Source organism: Protopterus annectens, chromosome 1.part2, assembly GCF_019279795.1.
Source record: "Protopterus annectens isolate FY-2018-M chromosome 1.part2, PAN1.0, whole genome shotgun sequence".
In the NCBI taxonomy this organism is placed as follows: Eukaryota; Metazoa; Chordata; order Ceratodontiformes; family Protopteridae; genus Protopterus; species Protopterus annectens.
In genome coordinates this window covers 633,889,488-633,907,328 of record NC_056727.1, presented here as the reverse complement: position 1 = coordinate 633,907,328, position 17,841 = coordinate 633,889,488, and the positions used below count along the sequence as shown (strand labels likewise).

The window sequence follows — 17,841 nt, the reverse complement described above, 5'->3', positions numbered from 1 at the left end:
TACCCTACTATATGCCTCCCCTATATATACTAAACCATGTAAAAGCAACTTGAACAAGCTGGCCAACTCCTACAATAACATTGCCAGATTTACAACTGGGTCTTCCTACAGAACCCATCATTGTCACAATCTTAAATAGCTAGGATGGTTAGAGCTGCCAAATCTTTTAACATTTAACCAACTAACAGTTGCCCACAAGATCCTGTATCAACCTACTAACACACCAATACTGACAAATCTTATTTCCCCCTATAGCAACCTAAAGACCCTACGCTCATCTAATAAACAACTTGTGCAAATATGTAAAACTAACAATTTGGCTGGTGACTCTCTGTTCTCTAATACTATTGGCAAAACCTGGAACTCCCTCCCCAGTGATCTAACCTCCCTTACCTCAGTGACCCTATTTAAAAGCAAACTGAAAGCATACTTTAAAGCACAATGGTTATGTCCCTGTGCTAACCTTGACTAACTACCTCACTTACCAATAGGTGTTACTCATCTTATCTGCATGTGCTAGATACTTTTCTGTTACAAAAAAAGAGTATGCATCTGTACAGTTGAAAAAGTTTTACCTGTGATTCATTGCTATGACTAACTATACCGGATATGAACTAAATTTGTGAGTAAAATTCCAGTCTAAAGTAAAAAACTGTAATGTACCTCAACTTTTTGTAAAATCTCTCTTACTGTAAATAATATTGCAAATGTGGAGCTTTTCTCCCCAGGCCTCTACTGAAAATGGACATGTATCAAGTTGGACTAGCTCGGTCAACAAATGTAAAATAAAATAAAATAAATAAAATAAATCTTTTGTATTAATGAATGCAATTTTTATTTGAAGCTTCTGACAGTTTTTTCTTGTGGAAGTATTTTTCTTTCCTCTCATTTCTATCATAATCTTTTTGTATGTCTTGTGTCTGGAAATTCTGGGCTTCTTGCAAAATAGTAACAAAACATAATTTCTTTCTTAGGTTCATAGGTAGGTACTAGGCTATCTGCCGGAAGGCATTTATAAGCCTAGCTGGAATGTGTTGGCTTTCACCGCCCCCTTAGATTAGTTCCCTGTGCCTCTGTCCAGCAGAGCCATTGAAGTGATCCCTGGGGTAAACTTTGTTTCCCATCCACTCGTCAAGGTTTCTCTTGAAGAGGATTAGCAAGGAGCTCTGCCTTATGTAGATTGGAATCTTGTTCCAGAGCATGTGAAGTCTCTGGGACAGGAATCTATCCCTCCAGCATGTCCTATTTATTGTTGTGGTGAGGTTTAGATCCCTGGAGCGTGTGGCTCAAGGGGATATGGTTTTCTTTAGGTGGAGCATGTCCATCAATTCTGGGTTGGATATGGCCTTGTATGTCAGGCAGAGACCACCTCTGAGGAGGCCGTATGCATCCAAATACAGCTGGAGTTTCTTCAGTCGAGCTGCATAGGGCATCTGCTTGAGGCCAGTGATCCTCTTGGTGAAGAACTTGTGTGGTCTTTCCAGTTGTTGCAGGTGTCTTGTAAAGTACATCCCAAATGGGGCATTGTACTCTATGATGGGTCTGATGAGTGATGCGTAGAGGGGCCCAATGACTTCTTTCGATCTGGATGCAAATGTGGATGTGATTAGGTGGGCCACATAGAAGGATTTTCTAACCACTTTGGCAATGAGATTATCAAAGGAGAGGTTACTATCTACTTGGGTCCCCAGATCCCTTATTACGTCTTCCGTATTTAGGGGGCTACCACCTTTGTGGCAGTTTGTGGGTACTTTGTTTTTTCCAAAGGAGATGACTATGCACTTTTTGGCATTTAGATTTAGATTTAGCTTTAGACCATGGTTTTGACACCAGGTATCTATCTCAGTGAGACCCTTTTGGCGGATGTCTGTGTCAGCCAGAGAGTCAATTATAGCCCCTAGTTTGCAGTCGTCTGCAAACTTGGTCAGCCATAGTCTTCCTGTTCTTGCCTGTACCTCTGAGAAGTATATGCTGAACAGGAGGGTTCCTAGGACTGAGCCCTGGGGAACGCCACTTATAACCGGTTTAGAGTCAGACCTAGCTCCTGCAACTTTTACCATGTGGGTTCTGTCCGTGAGCCAGTTGGCAATCCATCTCGTGACGTAGGGGTTTATGTTCAGGCTGGTGAGCGTGTCTATAATAACTGAGTGGTGAATGGTATTGAAGGCCTTTGCGAGGTCTAGGTAGGCTGTGTGGACCATCTTTCCCTCTTCTATAGCCTTGGTAACTGTCTCAAAGAAGTCCACCAGGTTTAGGAGGCATGATCTGCCTTTAACAAAGCCGAACTGTGTTGGGTCCAGTGTTTGGAGGTTTCCAATGTCTCTGTTAATGAGATCCATGATGATGCGCTCCATAGCTTTGCAGACCAAGCTAGTCAGGCTTATAGGGCGATAGTTTCCGGGGTCCATTTTGGCTCCACCTTTGTGTGCGCCACTCAGTAGGCACATAGCCTGTGGAGAGGCTGAGTTTAAAGTGTGTTTATATGAGGGGTTAGTTCATCTTTGAGCTCGTGTAGGCCGCAGCCTGGGACACTGTCCGATCCCATTGATGCTGTGTTTTTGGCTTTGGAGAGAGCTGTTTTAACCTGAGTGTCTGTGATTTCAGGGACACTACATTCTTCTGGTATAGTTTTGGGACCTTTTGGGAATGACAGGGGGGTGAAGTTTGCAGTGAACCTGTCTGCCAGGATGTTGGCTATATCGGTCGGTTCAGTGTATTTTGTGCCATTCTGCACTAACTCTGAGCAGATCTGACAATTGCCACTTAGATTCTTGACATAGCTAAAGAATGCCTTGTGGTTATCTTTGGAGTCCATGGCAATTTTTCTTTCAAAGCCAGCCTTGGATGATTTTATGAGGGAACGTAGTTTCTTGCTGATACTGATCAGGGATGTCTTCCCTTCTTGGGATTTTACTCTCTTCTGTACTAGTTTCCTCCTTCTATTGTATAGCTTGTTTATGGCAGGGATCCACCAGACTGGTTTCCTTTCCTTGGAGGAGTGAGTCTTGGTTTTGTTTGGGATTTCATGATCCATGCATTCTTGTAGGTGGCCATAGAGTGCATTAGTAAAGGATTTTGCAGCTTGGACAGCATTATCCTTTAGCATGAGGGCTTTGAAACTTACACCTCGGTCTTAAGTAACGTGAAGTTTGCTTTAGAAAAAATTTTCATGGTGGTTTTTTGTTGGCGGAATGTGGATATCCAGAGTGATTACTTTATGGTCAGATCTAACCAGCGAGGGGTTGACCTCTGGTGTGGGACACCGGTCGCCCATGTTGGTGATGACCAGGTCCAATATGTTGTCATCTCTGGTGGGGGTGTTAACCAGTTGATCCAGGGTGTTTGAGTTTATAAATTCTAGGAAATGTTGGGCCAGGGAGTTCGTACTTGAGTAGTTCTCCCAGTTAATGTTTGGATAATTGAAATCACCCAATATCAGGGTGTTTGGTAGGACCTTTATGTTTCCCAGTGTTTCCAGGAATGTGGAGTGGAGGTCCTGGGACATGGTGGGTGATCTGTAGCAAGCTATAATTTGAATAGCAGTTTTGCCCGTTGTTAGTTGCATGCGGATGATCTCTGAAGCATCGTGCTGTGCCACTAACCTGGAGGTGGGGGTATCCTTGATGAATATGAATACTCCCCCTCCTTTTGTATTTCGGTCCAGGTTTTGTGGCCGAAATGTATGGAATGAGTTGTAGCCTGGTAGTGCTGGGGTGCTCTCTGGAGCCTTAAACCAGGTTTCTGTTACTGCACATATATCGATTTTTCTCCATACTGAGGAGTGCCTCGAGTGCGTGCATTTTGAGGTTTAGACTTCTGGCATTGAGCAGCATTACCCTCAGTTTTTTGTTACTTGTGCTGTTTACGGCAGTGGGTTTGTCTTTTGAGCCTTGCCTAAAAAAGGCACTATGGGGGTGGCAAGAGCCTTGGCCAGTATTCGAAAGCCTAAGGGTGACAGGTGCAAGCTGTCTCTAGCAAAGTAGCGTGGCTTGTCGAGCATGTCATCCCAGGCTGACAGACACTGGATCCCCTTTGAATGACACCAGAAGCTTAGCCAATTGTTGAAATTGATAATTTTTTCTCTATATCATGGTATCATTCTTGGTGAGGGCAGGATGCTACTCAGGGTCAGGGTCATACCAGCCTTATGCTCAATAGTCCAGTCTGTTGTCTTTATGGCTCTTTTTGGCCTATCAGTTTTTGAGATTTTTTGTGGACTACTACTTCCTTCTACGCCGTGGGGGGGCATCCTTCTCTTGGGCCCGGCCTGGCCCCATTGTAGGAATGTTTTAGTGTCATCAGGATTCTACTCTGTAAATTTTTTCACTCTTGGCACCAATGCGCCTACCAGGATTGGGCACTTTTTTATCTTGGGGCTTGTGCACCCAGCTGTCTTTTTTTTCATTTTTAACCTACTTCTGTCCATGATATATGGGAAATAAAATCCAGTCTATATATCAGTGATGTCTTTGTGAGATTTTGTGAAAAAACAAGGTCCACCTTGTGAAGGTACTCACCAAGACTTGAAGATGAATTAAATTTCAGCAATGCTACTCCACTTGCTGACACATTATCTCTTCATTTGGACCCCATAGGGTCAGTATAGGTGGCTGCATTGAAAATCAGCTCTGTACTAACACTTCTGTATTGCCTTTGAGGTTGCAGACATAGCTAAAGAATGCTTTGTGGTTGTTCTTGGCCTGAAGGACAGATTTACTGCAAATTTGGCTTTGTTAGACTTTATTTGTCCTTTGAATTGTTTGTATAGTATAAAAGTTCTTTTATCCTGCTGGGTACTATACCTCCTAATTTTTGCCATGATTTTCTTTTCTTTTTTTTTGCTATACAGCCTATTGATGTTGTGATTTCACCATGGATCTTGTTTTTTGAGTTAGTTCTATTCTTCCTGGTATGTACAGCTGCCTCTGCACAGCTATTAACATGCTTGTATAGCATTTCAGTGAAGAGTTCTGCATAGGCAGAAGCATTCCCAGGTTTCTGGAGGACTTGAAATGTTGCCAGATTAGCACTTAGTAGTAGAAAGTTAGCCTTTGAATAGTTCTTGAACATTCCAGAGTTAGCTGCAGTTCCAAGATTTATTTTTACTTCAAAGAAGACCATTTTGTGATGTGACCTTATCTGAGAAGACATTACATTAGGGGGTGTGCTGCACTCTCCCATATTAGTGAGGGCCAGACCCAGTATATTTGCATGCCTGTTTGATGTATTGACAATCTGGTCCAGGAATTTCTTTGCCTGCACATTTACTGTCCTAAATTATTCCCAGTTAATAGTGGGGTAATTAAAGTTACCCATGAATATGATATTGAGTTGGATGGTGAGTGTTTCCATTAAGTTTAAACACGTGCTATGGTTTTCCTGGACCATAAAGAGGAACCTATAGCTTGCAAGGAAGAGGTATGTGATTTTGTGTGTGATGATTAGAACATGGAGAAGCTCAAGTGCATTGCCCTGTTTGACCAGCCTTGAGGTATATTAATTTTGGATGTATTTTTGATGTAAATTGAAATACCTCCCTCTTTAGCCCCTGTCTGTGTAGTTGCTGGTCTAAATGTGTGGAAGGTATTATAGCCTTCCACTGCCGATGTGCTATCTGTGGCTATAAACCATTGTCTCAGTGACTGCACAGATGTTAGCATTGTGAAAAGAGCATGAAGGATTTGAAGTTTTTTGTTTAGACTTGTAGTACTGAGCATTAACACCTTTAGATCTTATTGATGATCTGGTGATATGCTAGCCAACTCAAGCTAGATAACCAGACACCACCTATCCAGTAGCTTATTGAACTAGGGCTGCTATTATGGAAGACACACTCTGACATATAGGACACATAGGCCCCTTAGACCATTATCATGGTCCCTTGTGTAGTTTGGAGTAGACCAGTTCTGCAACCCATTTGGCAACATTAGTCAACATGACCAGCTCACCAACAGCCAGTTTTTACAATGTTGAGTCGCTGTCCTTGACATGGTGTGTAGTCTGTGATGAGTGATCTCCTATCTAGAGGATACTGCACATCACAGTTAATGCCTAAAGTGGTTAGTTTTACAATTCTTACCTCAACAGGCACTACCTACAGTATGTGGTGCTACCCATGACTCCAGTTATTTGTTTATGGTGAGTTTGAGTTGACAACACCCAGCATGTTTTGGGAGGTGGGAAGTACTGTACAGAGACCACATGCAAACTCTGAACAGGCATTAACCACTGGTCAGGCTCAAGCCTTGTATTTTGTGCATGACAGACACAGCCCTTACCCATTGTGTCAACTATGTTAAAGATTACATTGTTCCTTTATAGTTTATGCTATTTACCATCTGATAATGGAGTGGGGACATTGTATGATCAGGAATAGCATGTGTATTAGAAGATAGCTGCACTGTCTCAAGTTATTTATTCATGGCACGACTTGTATGATCAGGAGTAGCATGTGTATTAGAGCACAGCTGCACTGTCTCAAGTACATTTATTATTTATTGATGGCATGACATAGTATGATCAGGAATAGCATGTGTATTAGAGCATAGCTGCACTGTCTCAAGTACATTTATTATTTATTTATGGCACAGCATAGTGTGATCAGGAGTAGCATGTGTATTAGAGCACAGCTGCATGGTCTCAAGTACATTTAATATTTATTTATGGCATGACTTGTATGATCAAGAATAGCATGTGTATTAGAACACAGCTGCACGGTCTCAAGTACAATTATTATGTATTTATTTCATAACAGTATGATCAGGAATAACGTGTATTATGTCTCAAGTACATTTATTATTTATTGATGGCATGACATAGTATGATCAGGAATAGCATGTGTATTACAGCATAGCTGCACTGTCTCAAGTACATTTATTATTTATTTATGGCACAGCATAGTGTGATCAGGAGTAGCATGTGTATTAGAGCACAGCTGCATGGTCTCAAGTACATTTAATATTTATTTATGGCATGACTTGTATGATCAAGAATAGCATGTGTATTAGAACACAGCTGCACGGTCTCAAGTACAATTATTATGTATTTATTTCATAACAGTATGATCAGGAATAACGTGTATTAGAGCACAGCTGCACTGTCTCAAGCACATTTATTATTTATATATGGCACAACTTGTATGATCAGGAATAGCACGTGTATTAGAGCATAGCTGCACTGTCTCAAGTACATTTATTATTTATTTATGGTACGACATAGTATGATCAGGAATAGCATGTGTATTGATCATAGCTGCACTGTCTCAAGTACAGTTATTTATTTATGGCACAACTTGTATGATCAGGAATAGCATGTGTAGCACAGGTGCATGGTCTCAAGTACATTTATTATTTATTTACGGCACGACTTGTATGATCAGGAATAGCATGTGTATTAGAGCACAGCTGCACGGTCTCAAGTACATTTATTATTCATTTATGGCACGACATGTATGAACAGGAATAGCATGAATAGCATGTGTAGCACAGGTGCATGGTCTCAAGTACATTTATTATTTATTTACGGCACGACTTGTATGATCAGGAATAGCATGTGTATTAGAGCACAGCTGCACGGTCTCAAGTACATTTATTATTCATTTATGGCACGACATGTATGAACAGGAATAGCATGTGTATATCAGGAATAGCATGTGTATTAGAACACAGCTGTACTGTCTCAAGTACATTTATTATTTATTTATAGCACGACATAGTATGTTCAGGAATAGCATGTGTATTAGAGCACAGCTGCACAGTCTCAAGTACAGTTATTATTTATTCATGGCACGACTTGTATGATCAGGAATAGCATGTGTATTAGAGCACAGCTGCACGGTCAAGTACATTTATTATTTATTTATGGCACGACATAGTATGAACAGGAGTAGCACGTGTACTGGAGCACAGCTGCATGGTCTCAAGTACATTTATTATTTATTTATGGCTGGCACAACATAGTATGATCAGGAATAGCATGTGTATTAGAGCACAGCTGCATGGTCTCAAGTACATTTATTATGTATTTATGGCACGACATAGTATGATCAGGAATAGCATGTGTATTAGATCACAGCTGCACGGTCTAAAGTACATTTATTATTTATTTATGGCACAACATAGTATGTTTCGGAATAGCATGTGTATTAGAACACAGCTGTACTGTCTCAAGTACATTTATTATTTATTTATAGCACGACATAGTATGTTCAGGAATAGCATGTGTATTAGAGCACAGCTGCACAGTCTCAAGTACAGTTATTATTTATTCATGGCACGACTTGTATGATCAGGAGTAGCATGTGTATTAGAGCACAGCTGCACTGTCTCAAGTACATTTATTATTTATTTATGGCATGACATAGTATGATCAGGAATAGCATGTGTATTAGAGCATAGCTGCACTGTCTCAAGTACATTTATTATTTATTTATGGCACGGCATAGTATGATCAGGAATAGCACATGTACTAGAGCACAGCTGCATGGTCTCGAGTACATTTATTATTTATTTATGGCATGACTTGTATGATCAGGAATAGCATGTGTATTAGAGCACAGCTGCATGGTCTCAAGTAGATTTATTATTTATTTATGGCACGACTTGTATGATCAGGAATAGCATGTGTATTAGACACAGCTGCACGGTCTTGAATACATTTATTATTTATTTATGACACGACTTGTATGATCAGGAATAGCATGTGTATTAGAGCACAGCTGCACGGTCAAGTACATTTATTATTTATTTATGGCACGACATAGTATGAACAGGAGTAGCACGTGTACTGGAGCACAGCTGCATGGTCTCAAGTACATTTATTATTTATTTATGGCTGGCACAACATAGTATGATCAGGAATGGCATGTGTATTAGAGCACAGCTGCATGGTCTCAAGTACATTTATTATGTATTTATGGCACGACATAGTATGATCAGGAATAGCATGTGTATTAGATCACAGCTGCACGGTCTAAAGTACATTTATTATTTATTTATGGCACAACATAGTATGTTTCGGAATAGCATGTGTATTAGAACACAGCTGTACTGTCTCAAGTACATTTATTATTTATTTATAGCACGACATAGTATGTTCAGGAATAGCATGTGTATTAGAGCACAGCTGCACAGTCTCAAGTACAGTTATTATTTATTCATGGCACGACTTGTATGATCAGGAGTAGCATGTGTATTAGAGCACAGCTGCACTGTCTCAAGTACATTTATTATTTATTTATGGCATGACATAGTATGATCAGGAATAGCATGTGTATTAGAGCATAGCTGCACTGTCTCAAGTACATTTATTATTTATTTATGGCACGACATAGTATGATCAGGAATAGCACATGTACTAGAGCACAGCTGCATGGTCTCAAGCACATTTATTATTTATTAATGGCACGACTTGTATGATCAGGAATAGCATGTGTATTAGAGCACAGCTGCATGGTCTCAAGTAGATTTATTATTTATTTATGGCACGACTTGTATGATCAGGAATAGCATGTGTATTAGACACAGCTGCACGGTCTTGAGTACATTTATTATTTATTTATGACACGACTTGTATGATCAGGAATAGCATGTGTATTAGACACAGCTGCACGGTCTCAAGTACATTTATTATTTATTTATGGTACAACATAGTATGTTTCGGAATAGCATGTGTATTATAGCACAGCTGCACTGTCTCAAGTACATTTATTATTTATTTATGGCACGACATAGTATGATCAAGAATAGCATCTGTATTAAAGCATAGCTGCACGGTCTCAAGTACATTTATTATGTATTTATGGCACGACACAGAATGATCAGGAGTAGCATGTGTATTAGAGCACAGCTGCACGGTCTCAAGTACATTTATTATTTATTTATGGCACGACATTGTATGTTCAGGAATAGCATGTGTATTACCAAGGCCATTGACGAGGCGAAGGTGGTCCACACAACCTACCTGGACCTCGCAAAAGCCTTCGATACAATACCCCACTTGGGCATTATAGATAAGCTCACCAGCTCAAATATAAACCCCTATGTCACTAGATGGGTTGCAAACTGGCTCATGGACAGAACCCACATGGTTAGAATTGCTGGAGCCATGTCAGACTCCAAACCAGTTACAAGTGGCATCCCACAAGGTTCAGTCCTGGGACCTCTCTTGTTCGGTATACATTTCTCGGAGGTACAGGCCAACATGGAAGGACTGTGGCTGACCAAGTTTGCAGATGACTGCAAACTGGGCACCATAATCGACTCTCCAGCCGACACAAGCATCCTCCAAAAAGGGCCTCATAGAAACAGACAACTGGTGCCAGAGCCATGGCCTCAAGCTAATCGCCAAAAATTGTATAGTCATCCCCTTTGGCAAAAACAAAGTGCCCACAAATTACCACATAGGTGGTAATCCATTAAGTACGGAAGAAGTAATTAGGGACCTGGGGACCCAAGTTGATAGCAATCTCTCATTTGACAACCACTTGGCTAAAGTGGTTAGAAAAACATTTTATATAGCCCACCTAATCATGAAGGGATTCACATCTAGATCAGGGGAGGTCATCGTGCCTCTTTACTCATCCCTCATCAGGCCCATATTTGAGTACAATGCCCCTTTTGGGATGTACCTTACCAGACACCTACAGCAAGTGGAAAGACCCCAAAAGTACCTCACCAAGAGGATCAAAGGGCTCAAACAGATGCCATATGCTGCCCAGTTAAAGGAACTCCAGCTCTACTCAGTGGCATACCACCTGCTTAGAGGCGATCTGTGCCTGACGTATAAAGCCATGTCCAACCCGGAATTAATGGACATGCGGCACCTCAGAAAATCCAAATCTCATCGAGCTACACGCTCGAGAGACTTGAACCTCAGCACTGAAATAAATAGGACATGCTGGAGGGACAGATTCATAACCCAGAGGCTCCCTTCACTCTGGAATAAAATCCCAGTCCAGGTTAGGCAGAGTCCCTCATTGACTCTCTTCAAGAGGAAATTTTGATGAGTGGATGGGAGATCGTAGGTTTAGCCCGGGTATCACTTCTGTGTCACTGTTAGACAGAGGCACAGTATACTAACCTCGAAAAAGGGCATAGCAAAATTAATTTAAAATGGGTGGCGAAAGCCAAACACACTCTGGCTAGGCTTATAAATGCTCTAGGGCAGATAGCCTAGTATGAACCTATGAGCATAGCTGCACAGTCTCAAGTACAGTTATTATTTATTTATGGCACAACTTGTATGAGCAAGAGTAGCATGTGTATTAGAGCACAGCTGCAAGGTCTCAAGTACATTTATTATTTATTTATGACACAACATAGTATGTTTCAGAATAGCATGTGTATTAGAACGTACATTTATTATTTATTTATGGCACGACATAGTATGTTCAGGAATAGCATGTGTATTAGAGCACAGCTGCACAGTCTCAAGTACATTTATTATTTATTTATGGCACGACTTGTATGATCAGGAATAGCATGTGTATTAGAGCACAGCCTCAAGTACATTTATTATTTATTTATGGCACGGCTTGTATGATCAGGAATAGCATGTGTATTAGAGCACAGCTACATGGTCTCAAGTACAGTTATGCATTTATGGCACGACTTGTATGATCAGGAATTGCATGTGTATTAGAGCACAGCTGCACAGTCTCAAGTACATTTATTACTTATTTATGGCACGACATAGTATGATCAGGAATAGCATGTGTATTAGAGCATTGCTGCACGGTCTCAAGTACATTTATTATTTATTTATGACACGACTTGTATGATCAGGAATAGCATGTGCATTAGAGCATAGCTGCACTGTCTCAAGTACAGTTATTATTTATTCATGGCACGACTTGTATGATCAGGAGCAGCATGTGTATTAGAGCATAGCTGCACTGTCTCAAGTACATTTATTATTTATTTATGGCACGACATAATATGATCAGGAATAGCATGTGTATTAGAGCATAGCTGCATGGTCTCGAGTACATTTATTATTTATTTATGGCACAACATAGTATGATCAGGAATAGCACATGTATTAGAGCACAGCTGCATTGTCTCAAGTACATGTGTATTAGAGCACAGCTGCACTGTCTCAAGTACATTTATTATTTATTTATGGCACGACTTGTATGATCAGGAGTAGCATGTGTATTAGAGCACAGCTGCACGGTCTCACATTTATTATTTGTTTATGGCACGACTTGTATGATCAGGAATAGCACGTGTATTAGAGCACAGCTGCACGGTCTCAAGTAGAGTTATGTATTTATGCCACGACACAGTATGATCAGGAATAACATGTGTATTAGAGCACAGCTGCATGGTCTCAAGTACATTTATTATTTATTTATGAAGGGCAAGGTATTAGAGTATGAGGTAGTGAATAGGGTAGGATACTAGTTGTGTCACTGGTCTGAGGATGCCTCCGTGTGAGTAATTTGGAAAGGCAACAACAGTTTAAAAAGTGTCATGTAAGACTAAGGATTGTCAGACAAGGAATTAGCCTCTCATCAGGCAATACAGACAGCATGATGACAAAAACCCACACTGTATCATTCCAGTTACTTGTCTACAGATAACAGTGGAATCAAGCACAAATGCATACAGTTGTAAGGTAGAAAGAGAAATAAAACTGCTTAAGGGCATATCATACAGTGCAACCACTAAGTCACCAACATGTAGCATATAGCACGTATAGTAGGAAATGTATGAGGACAGCACAAAATAAAATATGAAATTAAAGGAATGGATGAGTGTGTTTGCCCATACCTCTCAACTGTCCAGATTTTTGCAGAATGCCCAGATTTTCATCTGATATTTTTGGTCTGTTCCTCATAAAATGTACGTTTTTCCTCCAAATCAATGAAGATGAAAGTCACTAAATAATGACCTATATTTGAGCTCAGACTTCTTATCCTTCAGAAAATGCACAATAATGCAAATTGTGTTAGTTGAGCAGCTTTCTGAGTTTATATGAGCAATGTAGACTACAAAACAAAAGGAACCGAAGACTGTCTACTCATGTTTGAACCCTGTATCACACATATGCCTTTTCATAGAGCTATTAGCAGGTAAGAAAACCATCACACTTGGCTAGTATTCAGAGATCAATTTGAACATGAAAAAAGAAACAAGACTGTTTCTACTAATGTTTGAAACTTGCATCTTTCAGATGCTTTCTACAGAAGCTAGGGCATTTGTGTCATAAAATCATTGCACATAGCTATGAATTTAGAAATCGGCACAAAATAAAATATGAAATGAAATTAACTAAAAACTCTTGTTTACCAATGTTTTAACTTTGCACTGCTCAAATGCTTTCCTGCAGGGTATTAGCAAGTCAAGTCATAACATTGCTGAAAAGGTAGTTTCTCCGAGGATAAAAAGGACAGTTGAAACTAATGAATGACTCAGTGAGAGCTGTTGTGAATACAACTGCAATTTGAGAAGGAATCTGCCTAACACCTCTGAAGCTTCCTGTAAGTACCCTCCCCCAACCCCTGCAGCCATAGTTGGGACATGCCCAGAAAGCCAGACTGAAAATGTAAACAAAGACTAGAATCAAAACAAAAGAATCCCTGGGATTGTCCCTTTAAAGCAACGGAAATATTTTGTAAACTGGCCGGATGGAAGGCTTCGAGGCAGGGACTACTGCAGTGGTGAATGCAAGGACAACTATAAAGTTTTGAATATTCATTTCGACGACATACAATTATAAACGGCATGCGCAGGGTGTTGGGCGGTCCTTGCTACTGCGCATCTGGAGGGGTACTGACCTAATACAAAACCAGACTGACTACCCTCATATGATACTTAAAAAGCTGTATAACAACACTGCTGCCAAAACGTGTGTATGTGAAGGTGTGTACACAAGTACTAGCTGTGACTGTAAGACTGCGTACACAGAAGGCCATATAATGTGCAACTGCCTGAATGGGCTGCTGTGGGACTAATTACATTGTTGACACACCTTCACAATGTAATTCAATTTAAAAGCCTCTGCATGTCACAAAAGCATTTCAATTCCAAAGCTTGCTAACATATGTTATACAGACCGTTGCGGACAGGCAGCAGTGACACATGGTGATATCGAGAGTTGAACAGTGTGGTCCCAAAGTCAAAGTTGCTTAGGAGGGACCTAGAATGCTAACACCTGCCCTGTATGCTGTCAACATAACTGGAACCACAACTTAAAGGCATAATGTTACTGGGGAAGCTACATATTATACCGAGAACTCCGTTTCAGTAGTTAATACACTGTCGTCAATCGTTCCGTTCCTGGTACGGCTTATTTCAAGAAAGATCACACCAGTAGGAGTTCGTGTGAGGCGTTCCTTAACCGACTGACAAGAAAGGGCGTGGTTACATCTACGTTACTCGGGGTGGGCAGTTCTGATGAAATGACACATCCTACAGTTAAATACAGAAACATAAAACGTCATATCTATTGAAGACTAAAAACTGGTGGTGCAGCGGTAGCGCTGAGTCACAGCAAGAGGTTCTCCTGTTCGATTCTCGGCTGGAGTGCCATCTGTGTGGAGTCTGTATGTTCTCCTGCCATCGAGTGGTGTCATGCGTGAATGGGCGTCCCTTCGTTGAAGGTTAGGTGTCGGCTGACAACTCGCCACAAAAAAAAAAAATCTGTTGCCAATCATTAGCGGTACGGAGTTCCGCTGTGGCGACCCCTAACCGGGAAAAGCCGAAAAGACAAACAACAACTACATAATTAATTACATACAACTGTTTTAATAAATGCAGCTTACGCTAAGAACTGAGCAGCCCTTTTAACGTCTATTGTACACTGTCTATATAGTTTGTTGCGTCATTTTGTCAGTTAGTGACTCAAGTTTTCATACTCATTTATTGAGAGTGACCTACAATCCTACTACACCCAGGAGGAGTTAAGAGCTGTATGCTAATTAGACGTCCGATCGATGGGGCGAAATTACCTGCTTTCAAACAGGCTTTGCTGTCCCTAGAGTTGAAGGCTATCTGATGACAAGTATACCACATAAAACTACGGAATAAAGTGGCCCACTTGTAAAATTATAGTGATCCAGAAAGTCTAGTATAAAACGATAATCTTGATTAACTAAACATACTATCGAGGAAAGCTATCAAAATGCACAGCTCTTCACAACAGCTAAGGAAGACGGGGTACCAAACGAAACTCAACTAGCGACACTTTTCTTCCGGACAGCTTAACAAGCCGCGCACAAGACTTTACGTCCGAAAAAGCAGCACAAAGATGTACATCTGAAAAAAATGAAGGTCTTAGACAACGTGTCCACTTCTACCATACGCTTTGTTAATCAGTATTTTTCTTCTATAATGCATAAAGCTCATTGTACTAACCCTCTCCAAAGCTTTTTGTCGACATCGTTCTAAAGTTTTTATTGAATAAAAATGCTAGTAAATTGTTCATATCCTAAACCAACTTCCTTAAGATGTAACGAATCTTATACTGGTACTTCCTGGTGGTATCTTTTTTATGGAACCTACTTTTAATCACTTTTTATTCAGCTTGGTTCAGGAACATCGACGTATAAGCATATTTCTCAACCTCTTAGCACAATAACTATGGACAAAAGCCTAGCATAGTGGGGGGCAAAGGCCCCAAAACAGGGACGGATTTTAAACATTGCGCTTATAAACTTAGACAGTTGCTAGAACAGGATTTGTGTTAAAATGTATTTTCTAAAGGATATGAAGTCTGAAGCTTAAATGTCATTATTTAGTGTTTTAATTAATCAAATCATCCCGGTGATATGGTAAAAACACGAATTTATGGGGAACATACTGAAATTTTGAGACACAAATCTGTACATTTTCCCCAAAATTATAGACAGTTGGAGGTATGCTTACAAGACTAATAAAAGATTCCACGAGGATGAAACCGAAGGGTGTAGAAATCAAATCAACCAACAAACACGTGTTTTTTGGTCTACAACCATGACATAATGTTATTTTCAGTGAACAAACACAAACCCATTAAAACATAGACATATACTTATCCCTACGCAAAAGTAGACAACAACCTGAGATCTAACTTAGAGCATCTAAGGCTTATAACAGTAAGTGCGCAAAACCTGTTAAAATGCGTTTAAGTATGATTCAGTCTAAAAACCAGGAAGACAAATATATATTCCTGCTATTATCATAATATAAATATTTCACAAGCAGTGGACATAACCTAGTGTCTTAGTGCATGCCGTGGTCCACCACGCCCCCTTACCCTAGAGGTTAGCTTCGCTAAAGGTAGACAGATGGGGCCTATGTACTTACTAGAGTCTCAGACGCTTGTTGTAGGACTTGCTGTAGTTTCTCTTTATTTCTGCCTGCTACAGCCCATTTGAAGGCGTCTTTGTCTGCTGCTCGAGCTACCTCTTCTACCACAAACTGGCCAGTAAAGCCCGAAGCCCCAAAGACAACCACCTTGAAGGGTCTGTCGCCGGTCGCCATAGTGAAGAAATATACGGCAAAAACTGCGAATGGAAGTTCGTTTCTTACTCAGTAGCCAAGGACGTTTGCAGTGCTTGCTGCTGGTGGTGCGCGTCACCGCTGTGTTGTGCCACAAGCTACGAACGGTTGGGAATGATAGCTACCAATAAACTGCCGAAAGGGAGGGTGTTGAACTCTGCACTTTTGCTGTTGGTTGGCAGTGCTGCATTAGCAAACTGGTTAAAGTGCGATTGTTTTGGAAAAAATGTCCGTCTTTTGCTAATTTTATTAAGCCATAAACCTACAGCTTGCTCATTCAGCACAAATACACAGCCAACCTTTCACCGTTATTAGGAAAGGCAGCTGGCATAACTACATAATATGCCCGTGTGGCTTACCTACATAATCAGTCACAGTCCTCCCTAAATAGTTTAAATGTTACACTGTACAATATGTCTCAACTTCTTAGCACAAAAAATCTGGACGAAGCCTAAAATTATGGGGATGGGGGAGGCCCCAAACAACGACAGATTTTAAATATTGCTCTTACAAACTTAGAAAGTTTCTAGAATAACACGATTTGTGTTAGCATGCATTTTTCTGAAGGATGTGGAGTCTAAAACACGAATGTATGTCATTATTTAGCGACTTTATTTCTCGGTGACTTGACAGAAAAATCTGAACATTCTGCAAAAATCTGGATAGATGAGGCATGCGTATAACTGTTCTGATGTAGAGTATACTTTTTTGCAGAATCACGGAGGACAATGATTTGTAGCCGGGAGAGAAGTACTAATTAATTGACCAACATTTATATATTTATGTATTTAAGTTTTTTGTTCGTTTGTTTCATACCTCTCAAGTGTACCTCATTTGGTGTCTTAAAAAGTTCATGTCCCTCGAAGTTCTACATTGAAAGACTCTGTCACACATTCAGTGTTAGGAATTTTTTTTAAGTGAAATCCATGGTAAATAGAAATTAATCATATTAATTCATTAAAAGATCTTTATAAGTAAAACCAGCATGTTTCAACCATTCTATGACCTTCCTAGTTGAAGTTGTTAATAAGCCATTAGTATATGTTCTACATTTTGCCCATTTGTTCCACATTATGAGGGCTAGTGTTTCTCATTTTGGAGATGGAAGGTTGAGAGCTATGGTTTGTTTACCGGGAAAACCCAACTTGGAACGAGCCAATTTTCAGTAGAGGCCCAGGGAGAAACACTTAACATAAAAGGTTAAGCGAGGACTCTGTTAAGCAAAGTGATTACATTTAGGAGTTCCATAGTTTCGCAGGTTATTAGGCTAACAACCACTAGGGCCCTTACAAGCCTAGCCACACACCCCAAACAATTTGGGTCCCAAGTATCACAAATATTGGGGGGGGGGCATGTT

At 40.4% G+C, this 17,841-nt stretch overlaps 1 protein-coding gene across 1 annotated transcript in view; it reads right to left on the bottom strand.

Moving 5' to 3' along the window:
* The window catches only part of SCCPDH (saccharopine dehydrogenase (putative)), a 283,335-nt gene extending 266,498 nt beyond the window's left edge, over positions 1–16,837 (bottom strand). Inside the window, exon 1 of the mRNA XM_044060187.1 lies at positions 16,281–16,837. Coding sequence (XP_043916122.1) covers positions 16,281–16,466 — 186 coding nt within the window. The 5' untranslated portion in view covers positions 16,467–16,837. The remainder of the gene's footprint in view (positions 1–16,280) is intronic.
* Positions 16,838–17,841: the final 1,004 nt, after the last annotated feature.